Source organism: Molothrus aeneus, chromosome 4 (assembly GCF_037042795.1).
Source record: "Molothrus aeneus isolate 106 chromosome 4, BPBGC_Maene_1.0, whole genome shotgun sequence".
In the NCBI taxonomy this organism is placed as follows: domain Eukaryota; kingdom Metazoa; phylum Chordata; class Aves; order Passeriformes; family Icteridae; genus Molothrus; species Molothrus aeneus.
Genome location: NC_089649.1, coordinates 50018274 through 50038227, shown reverse-complemented (window position 1 = coordinate 50038227; position 19954 = coordinate 50018274). Strand labels below are relative to the sequence as shown.

The 19954-nt window shown below is 38.7% G+C and overlaps 1 protein-coding gene across 1 annotated transcript in view; it reads left to right on the top strand.

The window, feature by feature from the left end:
* The window catches only part of LIMCH1 (LIM and calponin homology domains 1), a 175678-nt gene that overhangs the window by 103781 nt on the left and 51943 nt on the right, over positions 1-19954 (top strand). Inside the window, exons 5-10 of the mRNA XM_066548481.1 lie at positions 893-923; positions 3902-4012; positions 8563-8758; positions 13082-13331; positions 13988-14260; positions 18742-19032. Coding sequence (XP_066404578.1) covers positions 893-923; positions 3902-4012; positions 8563-8758; positions 13082-13331; positions 13988-14260; positions 18742-19032 — 1152 coding nt within the window. The remainder of the gene's footprint in view (positions 1-892; positions 924-3901; positions 4013-8562; positions 8759-13081; positions 13332-13987; positions 14261-18741; positions 19033-19954) is intronic.

Here is a 19954-nt window from a genome sequence, read left to right as displayed (position 1 = left end):
GCCAGATAAACTTTAATGATGGAATGGTCTTACTGTTAGAGTAGTAGACAATTCCACTGTAAATAATCAGGACACAATATTTACTAAATCTCAAATAGTCTTATGTAGGTTTTAGCACCTAAATATATGTATTTCCTTCTCTTTTTTATGCTTTCTTTGCTGAATTTTGAAATGTTGCTTATGTTTGCACAAACTTTGTACCTTGTTTTTAACATAAAACTGCCACTCTTCCATGAACATAAGAGAAAAAAATTAATTGAGAAGGATGATGCCATTGTTCAGTCTGAATGCTCAAGTATACGTTTAAAAAATAAATGTTTTCCATGGCACATTCTGTTCTAAATGGCAGGGTCTTTGTTGCTTCATCCATTCACTTTGTTCTTTGTAATGTTTGTTTTCACAGAAGCACCTGCAATATTTCCTTAATGTTTGCTGATGCCTCTTATGCTTGTTCAGTTGCTTCCAGAATCTGTATGGGTTGCAGAGCAAAATCTGACTGTTGGATAACTGCAGAATGTATTTTAGCAGTGAGGACTTTTGTCTTCCTTTTTAAAGAAATCAGCAACTCTGTTTAAAGGAAATATTTTGGCATTGTCCTACTTTACTGTGGGAGCATTATAAACACATTTTCTTCTTGTACTTCCAGAATTCCAATTTAATGATTGAAATAATGGTGACAAAATACTCCCATGCTATGAATAAATGAATGTGTGAACTACATCTTCTTAGCTTTTATGTATTTCCAGACAGCAGAAGCATTCAGCAGGCCTTTGTTAGGGAAAATGTGATCTGCTGCATACAGCCTCTTGGAAAGTATGTCTACTTTCTGATTTTTTTTCATTTTTTTTCTTTTTTTTTTCTTATCTTTGCATGTGTTTGTGTGTGCAACCAGGAACATTGACTATAGTAGGAAGCTGAAAAATGTAAGTACATCATTTGGAGTTTTTGTTTTTGTCTGGTTAATCCTGTTACTGGCCTGATCAAGATTATGTCAGTAAAAACTGAGTACATGACTATTGCTGAAAAATCCCTCTGAATACAAACCTAACTGGGTTCTGCTGGAAATTTAGGTAGAGCTGCTATGGCAAAGCAGCCTTACAAAAGAAATAAAATGGAGACATTTGTCTCTTAGATGCTCTTAGATGAGTGATAAACCAAGTGATTTCTGTGCTGTCCAGTGTGATGTTTGCTGGGAATGGTCTGATTTGACCATGAAGCCACACTTTTGTAGCCCTTCCCAAATATATAGGCATAGAGTGCAGTTGCACAAAGCATTTAAAATGAAGCAAAATGGCCATTAAATTGGGATGCAAGGCCTTACTATGAGATTTGCTAGCTTTCTCATTCTTCTTCCAAATAAATTAGTGCTTCCCCAGAAAGGCTATTTCCATTTAGCTTCAATTTCCTCTTAATTTAAATTAAGGGAAATGGTGTTGGAGCCTGTGCTTGTTAACTAGAAAAGAAAATGTCTAAACTTTGCTGGTCTCAGTTTAAAGCCTAGCACGCTGTCTGTCCTTAGTTAGCTGTAAACTGGTATAATTTTTGTTTGGCTCACATCCCTATATCCTGATAGGAAATGCCAAGATCTTTTTTAATAACTTTGAAAACCAGTAATTATAACTTGCATGACTGGAGGTAAAAGAAACAAAAACCCAAAGAACACCAAAACCACCCCTCCCCCAAATTGTTTCATCCTGTCTATCCCATCATCAGTAGAGTAGTATCTTCTGCAACCAGCACACAGACTTTTAGGGGAAGAATTCAGCTTTGGTATTTTAACACTCTTTGTGGGCACTGGCTAAACATCTTTGTACAGATGTATTGCTTTAAAGGTGAAGTTTCAAAAGTATCCTCCATAATGTGCTTGCAGGCAATATATGCTTTCCAGGTGCATGATCCTGCAGCCTCAGCTGGCAGCCAGCTGGAATTGCTTGCAAATGTGAAATTTTCTGTGTTTTTTTCCAAATAGAGGAAAAAGAGAGAAACTGATTAAATGCTAGCAGAAATAAATAAAAAACCCAAAAATACCATAACCTTCATCAATGAACTCAATGGCAGTTCCCTGGTTACTAGAAACACTGTTATTTGCAAATGTTTTCATTTAACTTGAGAACATATACTGTAAGACTTTTTTGCATTAAATTTGTCAAGTGGTGTTGGTTGAAGGAAAACAGTTCAGATAAAGGTTGTTTCAAGACAAAAAAAATCAGGACTAGCAACACCACCTCCTTTCGTTCAGCCCAGTAATATAGATTTCGATGTGATTTTTAAAAAGGCAAAAGTTTTTGAACTTCATTAAAAAATTTCCTCAGTATTTCATGATATGTATACTACTTTTAAACTAAAGAAAAATATAAACTTTATATATAAAATACATATTGTACATTATGTAGCACAGTTGTTAAACAGAAGGTCTGTATGATGTATCCTTTTCTGACGGGTCCTCAGCTGCAGTGCTGCATAATTTTGGACATTACACTTAAATGAAAAATGAAGATGCTAGTGCAAGTTGATAAGAAAAGTCTAGTCTAGCATGTTGCTGAGAAGTAATGTGGATGCATGTTTTAGGGAAGAAGAGTCCAAGAGATGTCTGCTCCCAGTGGAATAGGCCCCCACTTTAGGATTTCTGCTAGTCTTGTTTCCTTTAGTTCACTATATAGCATGAAGTATATGGCCCTGTCCCATCAAAGCATAAAATACTGTATTTCAGTTTATTAATCTTTTTTTGATACAGTTAATGACAACTATTATTTATTATTGGTTGCATCTCTTTTCCACATCAAAATATTTCCTGTTCAATCTGCAGTTAAATACTTTGCAATGTCATGGAATATGCCGAAATAATGAACATTAAATGAGAAAAAGCCCTAAGTTCTAGGGTGATGGTTTGTCATTTTTAACCAGTGCAAAACACTGAATTTAATTGCCTTTGATGAGCAGTTTCCAGTCCAAATAGCTGCTGCACAGGTATCATTAAAGACATTGCTCTAAGTGGAGACATGTGGTGCAGAAAAGGCCTTTCCTTGCATGGTGTAAATGTCAGCATTTTTGTATGTATTGGATTCGACCATCCTAAGCATCTTAATTTCTCATTTTCTAAAACAAGTACAACACCAGCAGTGTCAAGTCAGATATCTTTGCTACTTGCAAGAGTAATTCTTGGTCCTTTTCCCTCACCAGTTTTGAAGGGATTTTTGAGTTATGGAGAGATAGGAAGTCAGAACTTGAATGAAATCACTGACTTTTATGCTGTACTCTGATAGAAATGACAACATGCTCGTGGCTTTTGATTAATCTTGGGCTAAGAAATTCTTAAACTAGCAGAAGCCTGGAAATAAATGTTCCTGTGTCATCTGGTTACTTACATTAAGGTGATTAAAAATGGGACTCCCTTTTCTGTCCTTGAAATAGACACATATTCGAGATGCTTTTAGGCAGGCAGACATTCTAGATACTTTGTTTATTACCTTGGTCTGAATAGTTTGCATTAATGACTCTAATATTAGCAGTCTTTAGGGAGTTTTTTGTATTGAATTTAAAAACAAATGTATTTATGTGTGCCTTCTAGAAGTTTCAAGTCTCTTTGTGTAGTTTTTCTACTCAGATCCATATTTTCTGTTTGTTTTTCCAGGCAGACATAACACTTTTATTATTTTTATTTAAAATAACAGGGAGATAATATGTTAAGTTACATATTTTTAGGACTGTTTAAACTTTCATAGTTGCCTGATGTATTTATGTTTAGCCTTTGACAGACACTTCCCTTTCAGTTCTGATTTATAAAAAAATCTTGTGCTGCTGTGCAGCTTAGAATAAATCAGGGATGCTGCAGGGAAGTAAATCTAGCTACAGGACTGTGTAGATGGATGTAGATGAAATTAATTCTTATTAACTTCTGCAGGTATTAGTCACCATTTATTGGCTAGGGAAAGCAGCAAACAGCTGTACATCATATAGCGGATCAACCCTGAATCTGAAGGAGTTTGAAGGCTTCCTGGCGCAAATGAGAAAGGTATCTTTTTGTTATGTTTTGGGAATGGAAATTTACTTCAAACTTATTGCTCTCATAAAAAAACTGTTTCTTTCTAAATATGGGAGAAGGGGGGCTGGAGTGCAAATTCCTTAATAAACCTCTACTTACATCAAAAATGTTTCTGATTCTACCAAACTGAAAACCACTTTGGCAGACAGCTTTGTGGTGGCATCAGTGATGCAGCAAGTGATGTCAAATAGGGCTTTAGAATTGTCATGTTGCTCTTTCATCTTAATTTCCATGTGTTTTGGTTTGATTTTCATTTATGACAGAAGTTTTAGCTAGAAGAGCTGAGATTCAAAAGTAACATGGTAGGACTCACAAAAACATAGTTTTTTTCTTCTTTAAAACATTCAGTCTCATGGGGAGCTTTTTCGGTTTTTTGTTGCAACATAAAACATCCAACCAAAGGATCTAAATAAAGCTGAAGTGGAGGAGAAGGAGATAATGTTTCACCAAAGGCATAGTTAGGATAAATCTGTTTTTTCCAAGCTCTAAATTCTGCTTGTAATCCTATTTGGTGGTTTATGATGAACTGTTCTCTGTTGGAAGAGAAAAGTTGTGATTGCTGCAGGGTGGTTTGAGGATTTTTGGTTGAGCATTCTAGCATGCCCTGAACCTTGACATCAGACGCTTAACCTCATGGTTAATGCTGATGGTTAGCACTGATAACCAAACCTGCCTTTCTTTGGGATGGAAGGGGCAAGGAGCTAGTGTGGAAGAAGATTGGCAGCACCATATGCTGGCACCACGTGTGTTGGACATAGTGCTCAGGAAAGGCTGTGCAGACACATTCTGCATCCACAAAGAGCCTTGTGCCTGCTATCCCCTCCCCACCACAGGTAATGGCCATGTCATCACAGGCAGTAGGATTTGGGGACCGTGAGAGACTCTCTGGACTTAAATTGTCCTTCAAATCTATGCTGCTGCAACTGTGCCAGCTGCAGGTCTTCATTCTGGGATCTCACAGGGCCAGAACCACTGGAGAGGAAGAAATGCTTGTCTGACTGATAGCAGCTCCTACACCCTGGTGTGACCAGAGAACCTTAACTAGATGGGTACAATTCCTGTTTGTGAGCCCACTTCTTCAGAACAAGCAGGTGAAAATGGAGAAGAAAAGAGAACATCCTGCTTCTCTGGAGAAGTTTATTTTAGTTTTCATTTTAATGACCTGTGTTTATCACTTGGGACTTTGGGACTCATGAGTGATATGACTGAGCCTGAGCAATAAAAAAGATGAAGTTAGTAGTTGAGTTTTTTACAAGTAGAAGATGTGGGGAGAGAGCAGTTTGCACTTCAAAGGGTCTGAATGGTGAAACAAACCCAAAAAAGGGAGCCAGCACAGAAAAATTGCCAAAGTGCAGGTAGCCACAATGTTAGTGCTGCATGGTATCTTTTTTTTTTTTTTTTAATGTTTAATCTCACACCACAAGGCTCTGCTTTTTCTAGGTGACGTTTACTCATTAAAGTAATCACTAGAGCATTTTGGAGGTCCTTTCTTGAACCCTTTTGTGGCATGAAATAGGCTAGGGGCAAAAGGAAGCATTCTCCAGAGAGCTGGTGGTCGTGAAGTGCCTGGCTGGGCATTGCAGAGTGCTGCAAATTTAGGACATAAGCAAGAGGCTGATACTTGATTTGTTGCAAATGTTGGATCTGGGAGCAGAGTAGAGGTCTCATAAGAACTGAAAGCTATATATGCCTTTAATGCATAAACAGAGCATTTTGCAGTCCTGAAAATCTTATTTAGGGTGATGCTGCTGTGACGGCTGCTGGTGACTTCTTTTACCATGTCCCTACTCTTGTATCCCTGCAGTATTTCTCACTGGCAATTGTGGGTTTGTATGTTACTGCTTTTGAAGAGGATTTGATTGTAAAATATAACATGTTAATCATGCTGTGCAACACTCTGATGTTCTTTATAGCTGAGCTCAAGTGATGAAAAGGCACTTTATCACATTCTCTACTGGCATTTTTTCCACAGAGTCTAATAACTAAATCGACCATAAATTCAGTGTGGTTTAGTTTTTCTGTTGTAAATCCTCTCTGCCCTCCTTTTTTAATAAGCAAATCAAAAGACAGCTCTGATGTATGTTGTCTTGGACTCATCTTTTTCTACTTCTCAAGCTGAAGGGTATATTAACTTCTAATTTTATTCATGTTATTCTGTTTTTAATTTCATTAACTATTTGAGTACTCATTCTTCTTTACTTTAAAACTAGAAATTCCCAATGACAAAACATCAATGGCTTTTTGATTATATTCAGTGGGTGGAACTTCCTGGACAAATGCATCTTGTATTTGGCAATCACACTTTAACTGCTGCTCTGTGGCATACTGTGTTTTTAATTAGATAAGATGAAAGACTAATGCACTGTGGTGTGTCATGCCATGGTGTTATCAGTCCCACAGATAAGCACATTCCCACTGATAGCATTTGGGAGATGACGTTTGCTCAAGGCAGGACGAGCACCCGTCTGTGTGACGGCATTGTGTTGTGAGAGTGTCTTTGCCAAGGGGAAAGCTGTAAAGAACATGTTTACAGAAGTCTAGGTTCCTGTCCTGGTGCCTGCCTCCTAATTCCTAGTGAGCAGCATGCAAAATTAACATAAACAGGCCATTGAAAGTAAGTTCTGCAGAACTCATTAGTTCACAATTGGACTGATTTCAAACTCTGAGAGATAGTGAATGTAGGATGGGGCTTTTTGCCCAGTTGAAGTGCCTGTGGCTGCTGAACAGTTCTATGTCATTCAAATACAGTAATTTAGGAAAATGGAAGTGTGCCTGAAGATTGAGAATAGTTGATTGGTATGAAGGGATGAGCGGATTTAAGGAATTTGGAGTTTTTAAAAGATTTTTGGATCGTGTCACAAACGGGATTTTGATAGGTTTTGTAGACTTGTTCTTGGCTGTGTGTAATTCATGCAGATTTCAGGGAGACAGATTTTTGTTGTCTATTATTTCTACCAGCATTTTAGTTCACTAAGCAGAATTGGGAAAGGAAGTTATATAGTATACCTTACCACTTTTTTAGATGCATTTTATCTGTTTTTAGAATATATTTTCACTTCTATTTACTGTGAGGTTACTTAATGCCATTACCACGGTTTAGCTCGGCCTTAGGTGACCTTTGCCGCTGGCCTTAATGTGGTATTTTGGCAGATTAGTAGTGAGTGGCACTAATTAGGCCTTCTTCCTGAAAAGTTTGCAGGGCGTTTGGTCTGATGTCTCAGTTTTGCTTCAAGCCTCCCTCTTGTTCGTCAGGGAGTGTTGGTGAATTACTGCAGGGCTCTCCACTCTCCATCACTTGTCTGGCAAACCTTCTTTTTTGTGGAGGCAGCCCACAATAGCATACTGTGATATTCCTGATTGATCTTCTCATTGGCAATACTAGTGATGGGTAAAACCTTAGCAGTCAGGGACAGTGGGAGCTCTGCTCAATATAGCCATTGTGCTTCAGCTAGTGGTAAGCAGGGGGTGCTTCTTAATTAGGAATTAATATTCAAATGCTTCTGGGAATAAAAAAAAAAAAATCACATTCCAGCCTCTTTGGGTCACAAAATGTCAGTCTGATAATGGCACCCACATCTCTGACTTTACTTACTGTTGGGGAAGAAAAAAAATAGATTTATCTCTGAACAAACTTAGTTATTTTTGTTTTTTCTCAGTCTGTGTGATTGTAATTAATATTAAGACACTCTCTAAAACAAGGAATTTATTATAATGCAAGAGTGAGGATGGCTTCTATTGACCTTTCCCTCTGCTGGAGTTTCAGTGTTTTAGTATGTGCTGCTTGCACTGGAAAGAATTTATAATCACAGGGCTGTCAAAGACAACCATTGTTCTCCCTGCTCTGAACATGTGGGTCAGCTACAAGTGCTTTCATATCCCCCAGAGCCAGGAGCTGGCAAAGAGTAAAGAGCACAACTGAATTCTTCTGAGGCATCGGGAAAAGCATTTTGCATATTTTTCATTGCTGATTGCTTGAGAAAGACATCCCTCTTTCATAACAGGAATTTCTCTTCAAGGTAGACGGAGGCTGGGGCACACTGCTTTATTATTTTGCCAGGCTGAAGCAGCAACAACAAATGCTGTCTGCTGGGGTCCTGGCCAGATACAATAGATGGGCAAGGAGAGGCGGGGGGATCTTTTGGAAAGCAGCAAACTTAAACCTGATGCAGGCACGATGTTAAAATTGTAGTGTCTTTGGCTGTGCTAGGGACTGTGGATGACAAGTCAAGTTTCAGGTTACTTTCACTTTTGATCAGTTTATTAACTGGTCTATTAGAACTTTTTCTCAGTTCATTGTACTAATCTAATGGGAGTAGTTTCTTCCTAAACAGCATAAAACTGGTTTATTGCAAGCTTGCACTTTGTTTTGAAGGGAAGAAGGGGCAAAAACCAAGGAAACCCTTTTTTTTGGGGAGGAGATTCTTAGTATTTGGGAAGATACTTTGTTTTTTGGTGTGCAACGTATCTCACTAGTGTCAGTGCCTTCTTTCTGAGGAGGTTCCTGCTGCATTTCCATGTAGGAAACAGAGGATATTGAGAGCCCCAAGCGCAGCATTCGTGACAGCGGCTACATAGACTGCTGGGACTCGGAGCGCAGTGATTCCCTCTCCCCGCCTCGCCACGGCAGAGATGATTCCTTTGACAGTCTGGACTCCTTTGGCTCCCGCTCGCAGCAGACACCGTCTCCAGATGTAGTGCTCAGAGGGAGTAGTGATGGTAAGTACCAGTCACAGTGCAGCACATGCACAACATTGTGACATAAAGTAGCGTTTCTGGAATAAATGTGCCATTCAGAAGCTGCACACAGCCTCTGACTCAGGCAAATCTGCTGGGAGAACTTCTCTGTGAATGCTGATCTGTGCTCCCTGAGGTGTAGATAACTTTGCCAACAGCTTACCTGAAGTTTGTCTCAAGATAGTGCAGCACTGGGAAATGAGTTACATCATTGCAGTGTGGTTTTATGACGGGAAGAGTGTTTTTCTGGGTTTTGGTGTAAGAGGAGGTTATGCAGACTCATTTTAACTTACAAACTAGGCTGAAGCAAGACATAAAATTACAGGAACAGTGTATAGTGAATTGTAGTGAATAAAATGTTTGCTTAAGTAAATGCAGGGCAGATAAATGACATAGAAATATCTTGAGAATGTCTGATACTTGGCAGAGTTTTGAATGTTGATGTACAGCACTTTATCAAATATCATATATCTTTTTATGGCATTTAGAAAATTGGGTAAATTAATACATCCCAGCATCAAAGCTTTGTACACATTTGTGAGAGGACAGGCAGCTCTGGGCATACAGAATGGCTACTGCTTCTCTGCCTTTCTTTTCTGATTCCAAGAGGTTTTCAGAGGCTTGTAAACACAGCATGCTGGATGAAGAAGGATTTTTCTATAACAGATGTGGAGCACACACTTAAGTAACTTGTCATGAGTAGGATTCTGGTTTAGGACAAAAGGATGCATGATTGAGGCTCTTTCTGTGCAGTTGCATTCCTGATAAACAGTTGAATAAGTCAAACTTCATCAGATGAAGTTATGTTGCACACATGAATCACTTCTCCTTAGTAATGTTGGTTTTTTAATTTAAAAAGGAAAGGCAGGAAGATTTTTTTGGTAGGAACCAGATGTTCATACTGCTTTTGGCAGTTTGAAAGAAACTGGTGCTAATCATAACCGGACACATGAAAGATTTCCTGAGGTGATGGGGAACTCCTTAGAACTGGAAAGCTGGCAGGGAGAGCTGGTATCACAGTAGAATTATGAAAGAGCCCTGGGAAAATCAGAGCTAAGATCGGCTCTGCTGCTCTGAGTAGTCTGTGGTGTTTAGGCTGTTACTGGTTGACCATCCAGAACTAGCTACTTGGGCTGATTCCCTGAAACAGCCTCATGACCCCTCAGACACTGAGCAGAGCACAGACTCCACATTATAAAATATATATTACATATATATATAAAAGGCTTTTCTGCCTTCTCAAATGAGACAAGCATGGTGTTGGCAAATAGGAACACCTCATATGTCCTAATCAAAAATTAGACCCCGAGTGCCCAAGGGATGTCCACTGTCCATGCTTACTTAGAGCTGCTAGACAGCCAGTTACATATGTCCTGTAGATGCTTCCTGTCATCTTCGACTGTATTATCAGATGTTAGAAAGGTTTTGTGACTGTTTGCCAGAGATTGTTTGCTAAGACATTCTATCTTGTCACATTCCTGAGTCTAACAAACAATAAGATGAAAACCCACAAAGCTTGTTCTGAAAAATTAGTCTTTAACCAGGGTGTGTGCAGATGCTGTGTGCACATGTACGACTTGTCCAGCCAACACTTTCTAATTTGTCCTATTTTCCCTGCTTACTACTGCCATAATTTCACAGCTGTCTCCTACAACAGTTGCAGGTGAGATGTAACTTGGCTGACCTCCTTTATGTTGAACCTCTTCCTGTGATCCCAGCAGGCCAGTGTTTTACTCAGCTGTTAGTAGTTTTTGATAGAAACAGTATATTGGACTCGATGATCTTAGACGTCTTTTCCAACCTAAACAATTCTCTGATTCTATATGCAAAGTTGGATGGAGGAAAACATTTTGCTTTCATTGCTTCTTTCTCCATTCAAATAGGAGCTTTATAAACCATGTAATATTGTTGTGGACTAGAACTATGATTTCTTCCACTCCTAGAAGAAATAAAAGCCTGAATAGACATGATTTAAGTGATGCTAAGGTGATTAGTTTAGGTAGAAGCAGTATGTAATACTACCTTCACAAATGCCATCTGTGATTAGTTTCATTGTTGAGGAACTGCTCTGGTGTCCCATGGAGAACTTGTCCCTTAGCAAAAAAACAAACAAAACCAGTGGTAGAGTAAAACAGTTATATAAAACACAGTAGAATCACAGACTGAACTGTCTTTAGAGTTGCCAGTTAATAAAATGCTCTGCTTGGCCAGCAGTTGTGCGTGGATCCTTTTAAGAAGGATCTTTGCATGTCATTGGTGTATAATTGCTTGTTACTAGTTGTGGAAACTGCTGCTGCTTCTACTTGAAAAAGCAAAACAACAAACTTTAGGTTATAAATGTAGAGCATGGCTGCATCTTCCATTTGGTATTTTGGCTTCAAGTACTTTTTTTGCAAATTTGAGCTGAAAATAATTTCGTTAGTAAGATATGAATAATTAAAGAAGCTGTATTTCTTTGAAGTACTCAGCTTGGGGATGCTGGTAGGCACATCAGTAACAAGAGGAATGTGTTCTAATTCCTCTGCTACTGTGGTTATCTATTTCATCCTTTCTGTCTGCCAGTTCAAGGCTGGTTTTGATGTGTTACAAAAATAGACACCAGAGCGAAGTCAAAAGCAATCAGAATAGCAAATAACAGTAAGGAATCTTTTTCTTATCTTTTACTTACTCTGTGCCCTGCTTTGTCTAATGACACTACAGCCCTTCCAACCTCAGCTGTCCTCAGACACCCATGATTCTATGACGGTATCTCCACTTTTTGTTTAGACATGGATTCAGGATACCAATTGTGGTGTTAGTTGTCAAAGTTCTTAACAAAAATTGTTCAAGTGAAAGATTACTGACAAATGTATTGTGATCTCTGTCTAACATTCATTTCCATTGTGTCATGTCTTTTCCTACTGTTCCTTTTCACTCTTCTTTGTCGCTCTCCAAGAAAGTCATGAAAAACTCAATCTACTGCAAAAGCTCTTTGCAAATAACATTCCTAGCATATTTAGACCTCTTTTTTCTTCCTCCACTTTGAATTATACACAAACTACTTGTGATTTTTATGACTTCATTGTTTTCAGTTGTTCAGTATGTAGCACAGTGAATTAGCTATTAATTACTAGTGTTTTGAATTAACAAGAGGACACAACCTGAGTGGCTTCCCTTCACCCTAAAAAGGGGAACAGCTGATTGCAGATGCAAGTGCTGGAGAGGGGCCAAGGACCAGAGACATCCAACTCTCCAGAGCCTGGAGTACATGCAAATGATGATGGGACAAATAGCTGAACACATTCCATTTCACTCTTCAAATCAGGGTCCATGATAAGGTTATACTGCTGGGAGAAAACTATTTACGTAACTTCTTTGTGAATTATTTTAAAAGGCTCATGATGATGCAGGGAATCTAAGCTTCCAAAATGGGAAGTTCCACACTGCTAATGCTCTTTAGGGCGTTTCTCCTACAATTTGGGAATTTCAAGTCAGAAACTTGCATAAGTTTCAGTGTTCTAAATGCGTTGTAAATATCAGGAAGTTTAGTTCATTTGAACAATATCAAGTGGTCGCCCAGCTCTGATGACCTCGTATCTTATTCTCTCAAACTCTTGATTTTTCTCTGCCAGATTATTTCTTCACTGTAGTGATCTAACATCTAAATCCTGAGATCACTTCCCTCTGCCCTTGCACCTTTCCATCTGGGTATCAAGTCTCTCTATTCTGCAGTGTGCTAGACTGATTGACTAGGCAACCAGTGAGACTGGAGAGAGACCATTGAGCCTTCTGGTTCACAGCAGCAGCTGCTGTTCTCAGGTCTTGACTGAAGCTAATGCTGTCTGTGTTCAAACTGCTGTGTTAATGTGTGTGTTGGAATATCCACATATTCCTGCCATTCTGTAGCTATACAACATGGAATCTTTTTTTTTTTTTTTGTTTGAGCTTGAGTTAGGCACCTATTAGTGTAGGTTCAAGACTGTGAATCAGATCAGACCTGCCCTTATGTACAACTAGGAGTCATCTGGGCTTTAGGCAAACTTCTGCCCTATCTGATTGACAAGTCTGGCTTAGTGTTAACCTAAGGTTTTTTATGTGGTCTGTGGTTTAAGATGAATTTTTCAGGGAATGATGGAAAAAAGTTCACTGTCTGTGTAGATGTTGTGGCTACTACCTTCAGTAACTGATTTTAAAATAGAAATGCAGGTAACAGTGGCTAAATATAATTTTTTGGTGGTGTTTTCTCTGATTTATAGTTTAAAAATAACCCAAACAACTGGATGAAAGTGAAAGTAAAAAGGACATTTTTTCCAACTTCCTCATTAGGGAGAGGAAGTGACTCGGAAACTGACCTGCCACACAGAAAGATGCCAGATGTGAAAAAAGATGATATGTTGGCGAGGCGGACCTCACATGGTGAACCTAAATCAGCTGTGCCTTTTAACCAGTACCTCCCAAACAAGAGTAATCAGACTTTCTATGTACCTGCTCCGCTTCGGAAGAAGAAAGCTGAACGAGAGGAGTACCGAAAGAGCTGGAGCACAGCGACGTCACCGCTGGGAGACAGACCTTTCAGGTAAGACTGGCCTGTCCACCTCCTCCTCTCCTCACTGATGGTGCTCTAACACCTGCCCAGTTTTCATTCTTTTCACAAGGTGTATGATGCTGTAATAAATCTCTTGCTGGTGTGGTACTGATAAGTAGTTTTTAGCAAATAGTGAGGCTAGTAGAAAAGTAACAAGTGGAAAATCATTGTTGTGATGTCATTATTTACCATACAATGCAATCTGTTTGACAAGATATTGGTTAATGTAAGTAATGTGGATGTTTGGCTCAAACCCAAGGCTGGAAAAAACTGTTCTGGACAATCTGGTTCAGTTCTCAAGATAATTACTGACAAATGATAACTCAAAGTAATGTTTTATCTGTTTAATCAAAATAGTATTTTTGCTGTGGTTTTTTTTGTAAAATAAATTTATTTGTATGTTGTATTTAATACACCAGTATGGTTTATATAGCTGTGACTCTGTGTGTGACTCTGCATGTTGGTTTTGTCAACTAATACTTCACTTTTGATTTGGACTAAAAAACAACCTCCTTTAAAGAGCATAATTATCTACCCTAATTATTCATCAGAATTCATCCTTTGGCATCTTGACTTCAGCAAAATGTGCTTATAAGTGTGTATGTTTCAAGCACAGCCTACATTAAACTACCTTGTATAATTAATAGCAAACCCCACCCTGAAACCATAGAAGAAGAACTGAATGAAACATCAGGACTGTGTGAAAAGGAGAAAGTGGGCTCCATGGCTCCTGAAGCAAGCTCCCTTAAAAATCAATTAGGTGTGAATCAAAGTGAAGAAAACTCCATAGATCAGTCTCCTTCATCTAGTGCAAAAGAAACATCAGCACCCAAGGGGAAAGATGTGGAAGAGATCAGAAAGTTAAGAAGACTGGAACAAGCTGGCATTAAGGTCATGTCAGCAGCCCAGCGCTACGGCAGGTTAGCCCAGCAGTGTGGGAAATCATGCACGCTTCACAAATGTAGGATTGCCTGAAGTGTGGGCTTCCTTGATCCACTGTGATTTCACATCTCCTAACAAAAATCCAGTCTGCTAAGCACTCACAATTGCTAGTGAAGGTCTTGGTTTGAAAAAGCTTGTGATGTGGCAGCTGTGGATTGCAGAGTTGTATGATGCTAACTGCATTTGTGTTGAGAAATTTTATTGTCTTACAGCATAATGTAAACAGGCTCCAGGAAAACTACTACACAGGCTACTTGTCACCTTCCACTTAATGCTTTCTTGTACTTCATAAAAATATATAGGAATCTACATTAAATGCCTAGTTTACCTAAAAGTTTCAGAAATTTACATTGCTTGTTGCTGGTGGGGTGGTTTAGTTTACTGAACCATACTTTTTAGTTGGGTTGATATTTTTAGCTGTGTTAGTAAATGATACATTTATTTTTAATGGCAGGAACTATAAAGGCACAGTGCTTGTTAACGCATGTACCAATTTAAGTATGGAGGCATAGTTCAGCAGACATAATTTGCCTGACTTTATAACAGAATATATGTAGTTATTCACTTACTACCTATGTTATTTATTTTTGGATGTTGTTTAATTTGGGTATTTCCTATTCTTTAACTTGAGAGCTGAATGATGGCTAGGTTCACAGCCCATGCCTTTCCATCATCTCAATCTCTTCTACTCATGGGGATGAACTGCAAAGTAGAGTTTTAGCTAACATGTCATAAGTGCTAACTTATAAACAATCAAAATGGCTTGGCTAAAGGGTAAGTGTCCAAATGTCCTCCTGTCCAAAACATTTTGTTTTGGATTGTGGGGTGAAATCCTAACAGTGAGTAGTTTATCAGTTGCTGGTCTACAGTCTGGGCTTTGAAATGCAGTAGGAAGAAATGTAGCTCATGTGTGGTACAGTTTATTCATAGGTGCAGTGATGCTGATGTGCAGCCACATGCAGATGTGCCATATGCAGATGAAATAGTCACAGAACAGATGCTGTCACATGTCCCCTTCTCAGGTCTACTTCACTGTTGTCGAGCTGTACTGAACCAGTGTTCATGTCTGGCTGTGGGGTATTACTTTTGACGAAGCCCAGCACCAATGATGAGGGGCTGTCTGGCATAAATGAGTTCTTCAGCCTCACTTAGTGTGCTAGTATATGTAGTAAAATGCAGTCATTGCTTGTGTTTAGCAGTTCAGTGCATAACAAATAGCTCTGTTTGCATTTGGAGGATGCTCACCATGTTGAGAGACCCTTTTCCAACTCTGTGCTTGATCTGTTTTGATGTCCACAAAGGAGAAGGATGTGTGAATAAATGTGTAGTTCTCTCCTTGGGCAATCTGCTGTCCTTACAGCCCTTATGGAGAAGGGAGGAGAAATAACAAGTAATTTTTCTTCCTTGCTCTCAGTGGAAATGACTTGTGGAATTTGGCAGCAGGAAGAAGGAGGAGATGACAGTTTTCTCTTCCAGCTAAGGGTCAAAGAGCAGAGCTTTGTAACCCAAGCATCACTGTAGCAAAGTAAGAGCTTGCTTCTGGGGATTGTAGGAAGAAACAGCAGAAAAGGCACAGAGGACAGAAGTCTGTAAGGAAAATTCTTTGTATGTGAAAGTGGAAGAATAGTGGGTGAGGAGAAAGGAAGAATTTAGTAGTGACACTTTAGGATACATTTAACCATATTTCTTAATGTCTTATTATTCTTCTCTGAACATCTCCATTTTATCTCTCTTCTTGGCATCAAATACAATTTTCCCTGCATTAATGGCATTCAGCAATTCTCAGTCTCTCTTGTTTCTGTATTCTGATTTTTTTCTTTCACCCTTCTTACTCCCTCATCTTTCTCTGATACCAGCCTCTCTTTTGTTTTTTCACCTGAGGCTGGCAGTTTTATTTTAGTTCCTTTGAGTTGTTTGCAAGCTGTTTCCTCTCAACTTAATGACCTCTGGAGGACACCTACTGTGACTTTTGAGTTCTACAAGGCATCTAATTGTTCCTAAAGCTTAAACTCAGTAGGGGACTTTTGAGTCCTGAACAGGAAAGATTTGAACTTGTATGCAAATGTATTTTTTGCTTGAAGTCTAAGTGTCTGTCTCCATTGCTGTAGCATGTTCTAGGAAAGAGCTCCTTTAGTTAGCTGAATTAGATACTATACAAATGCATGCCAAAAAGTAATTCCCCTTCCCAAAAGAGTGAATTGTCTCGGTTGCATGTTGTTTATTGATATGTGATCTTCCTTGCTTGCTTATTGCCAGCACATCTGTCTCTTAATTACTGTATTTTATATCAAAGGTAGGGATCACATTCATGGAGAGACCCTAAAAAGAAAATAATTGAGTGTGTTTAAAAAGATGGTGGAGAGGAGAATTTAAGAGAGAAATGTGAGCAAGCTTTTATGATATGTTTGTTGAAAAATAACATGGACTCTTACCTTGACAGAGCATAGGGATCCAAAATCCTTCCATTGTTCTGAAATGCACTATAAGGATCCACAAGCCTGTATGAGACCTTGCTTCAGGGAGTGCAAATGCCTGCAAGTTTGGAAACACCTGCTGTACCAGCATTGACCCATTTACTGTTTCTGCAACAGCTGGGGCTGGGTGTGCAAGAGCAATTTGCAGCTAAATCTACTATTTAGTATTTGTTATCTATACCATGGTAAACTGACCTTAAAAAATTACTTTTAAGACCATCATAAACTGTTTCAGGAGACCCCAAAAGGTCACAGCTAGTCTTTGATTCCATGAAAAAAATAGTAAATGAGTGGAAAATATTCTCAACCTAGAAAGTGATTACTGAAGTCTAGTTACATACTAAAAGCCATAAGTTTCGTATTGCAATGACTCATAGTTGCACTTTTGAGTACTATAACTCAGTATTTCTTTGTTGCCAAAAACACTACTCTCAGAAATGCTACATTTGATGCTCTCAAGCTTCACTACTGTTGGTGGACATGAGACTGAAAAATCCAGCAGTTCTTATTCAATAATTGCATGGTGAGCCAGCTGTTTCTGAAGCTGTTGTGAGCACAAATATTAATGAGGAAAAGGGACAGCAGTTCCCATTTGGAATGCTACTGGACAGTCTTTTTCTGTTGCCCTAAGTGAAATTTTGATCCTTCAGAGAGATCTAAGGAAAAATTTGCCTTTAGCTAATTTGAGACCATACTCTCCACATCACTAACAGGGGATCCTGTGTTTTGCAGCATAAGAAGGCAAAGGCAGATAGTTTTGTGTGTCCTTTGAGCCTGAGCCAGGCTGCTCTGCCAGGGATGGTTTATGGCTTCCCCATAATTTTCTCCAGCTACTTTGTGGAGCAGTACTTTCAAAGGGCAGCTGAGAATGTAAAATAAGTGGTGTATGTAGTGGGCTTGCAGGGATTTAAAGTGTTGTAAATGCTTTTAAAAAACAATCTTTACATTTAAGGTAGTAGAGAAACTCAGAGCAACCCCTGAGCTATTTAGATTTGCTTTCTTAATGCCAGTCTGTTTAATCCTTTGTGATCCCCTCTATTTCACTTTGTATAGCAAGGTGTGCTACATGACAGAGCAAATGCCTACAAAAGTACTGCATGGAACAGTCCTTGCTGCCCAACTTCCTAAAATATCAATATGAACAACTATATTTTTAAATGTGAGAGTTGCCTAGCTCCTGCCATCTGTCTGTTCAGTTTCCCTAAGAGTATTGACCCTTACAAGTTAAAATAAGCTTAATCTTTATGGGTACCAGCTGTCAAGTGTCTTTACTGTCATAATCTTCAGTAACAGCAAGGCTGTGTTGATAGCAGTTGTGTTTCTGACGAAGGCAGGTGGCAATATTTTCTGGCATGCCAATATCACTGGTGTGCTATCATTGCAGCTACTGTATGTCAGCTGGCACAGAGGCATAGAGGGATTGGCATAGAGCGCTTATTCTGTGGGAAAGGAAAGGTTAATTAGGAAGAGAATCAATCAAGGTGCGTGTGAGAAGAAAGCAATTAAGAATACTAGGGTGGGTAGACAGCCTCTGTGATTACTCAGATAGGTTTTTGGTTTTGTTTTTTTTTTAATAGACCTATTTAAAAAATGCCAAATATCTGATATTTCAAGACTCAGCAACATTTTCCAGGGATCTTTGCATCACATTTCTTACTTTGTTTGAAGTGCTCAATAAAAGTTTAGTACTGCCAGTTATGGTACTACATTCACTGCATCTTGTATGCTAAAGTTTGTTCTTACTGGTTCTTCTAGCTATAGCTAAAATAAGTAAAGGTCCAACATGCTGACTTTTTTATGTACAGACTTCGTGGATTTGCTACTTTATATGCTAAGTTTTATTTCTAGCTAGGCTTTGTCCAATCTAACAGCAGCTTCAAGCGTATTTGATTACCTGTGCTGTTTTTTTGACCTGGAGGTGATGCTGCACTGCCCTCTCCTCCTCTGGTGCATCAAGAGCTTTATTTAATTTTGCTCTATGTCAGTAAAAAGCCAATATGTGAAGACAGTGGAAGCACCCCAGACATCATCCTTCGCAAGGACAACCCCTTCATGACACATTATCAAGGAAAGGATTCTGGTTCAGAAGATGAAGCAGCCAGCAGAGTTCCTGATTTAGAAAAGGATGACTTTGCCACTCGGAGAGCCAGAATGAATCAACCCAAGCACATAGTTCCATTTAACTCCTTTTTAATTGGACCCTATACAAGTAAAGAGAAAGGTAAACCGGAAGATGTTAAAAAGCCATTGCAGATGGAAAAAAAGGAACATGCAAGGTGTGCATTCATGGTCTTATTCTTTCAATTATAATGCTTAATTTCAACATGCTGTATTGCTGTATAGGTCTAAAGCTGTCTTGGCTACAAAAAATACCCTACAGGTTAAAGTAAATGCTAAAGCTTATCATAAAGTGAACCAAACAATTTTTTTGTTACAGTTTGAGGAGAAGTGTTAATTAGTTGGGAGTGTAAATAAGATTTTGTTATCTAAGCTCATGAGATAGGCCGTGAGTAATGGAGAATAAACTTAGAAACTATGTTTTATATCTCAGCACATTTTCAGATCACTTTCAGTGCATGTTTTTTGATGCATTTCTTTCATCCCATGCTCTTTTAATACCCTGCATGAAACAGGGCCAGATGAGTCTTTAGTGAAGGCACTGAATATATATGCCTGCTACACTGCACTGAATTATGTTGCACCTGGTCCTAATGTGTGTTATGCAGCATTGGTTTGGGAAATGGATCAGGGGTTACAAGGCTTCAGCCTAGAAAATCTCTTCTTTCTTCAGCTCAGTGATACAGACCTTTAAGAAGTCACTGAACACAAATATTTGCTAGTTAGAGATCTTTTTCAGGAAACTGTTTTATTTGGGCAAACGGATGCGATTCTAGATAAAACCATTATATACACACTACAGGGAACCCTGACTGTAATAACTGATATGCTCCCAAAACTACTTCTAATATTTAAGAGCTCTTTTCAATTTTCAAATGTCAAATGTGTCATTCAGTTTCTGGTAATTTGATTATATTAGCATTTTCTAATGACTAGTTTGACAGAACAGCTGAGGAGCACCTAACCAAATTTTAATTGTCTGACGCTATTGACATGAGTCTTAAGATCAAAGAAATTGAGTAGTACATTTGAGAGCAAAACGTGAATTTGCTGTGTGAATAATATTCAAATGAGATATTT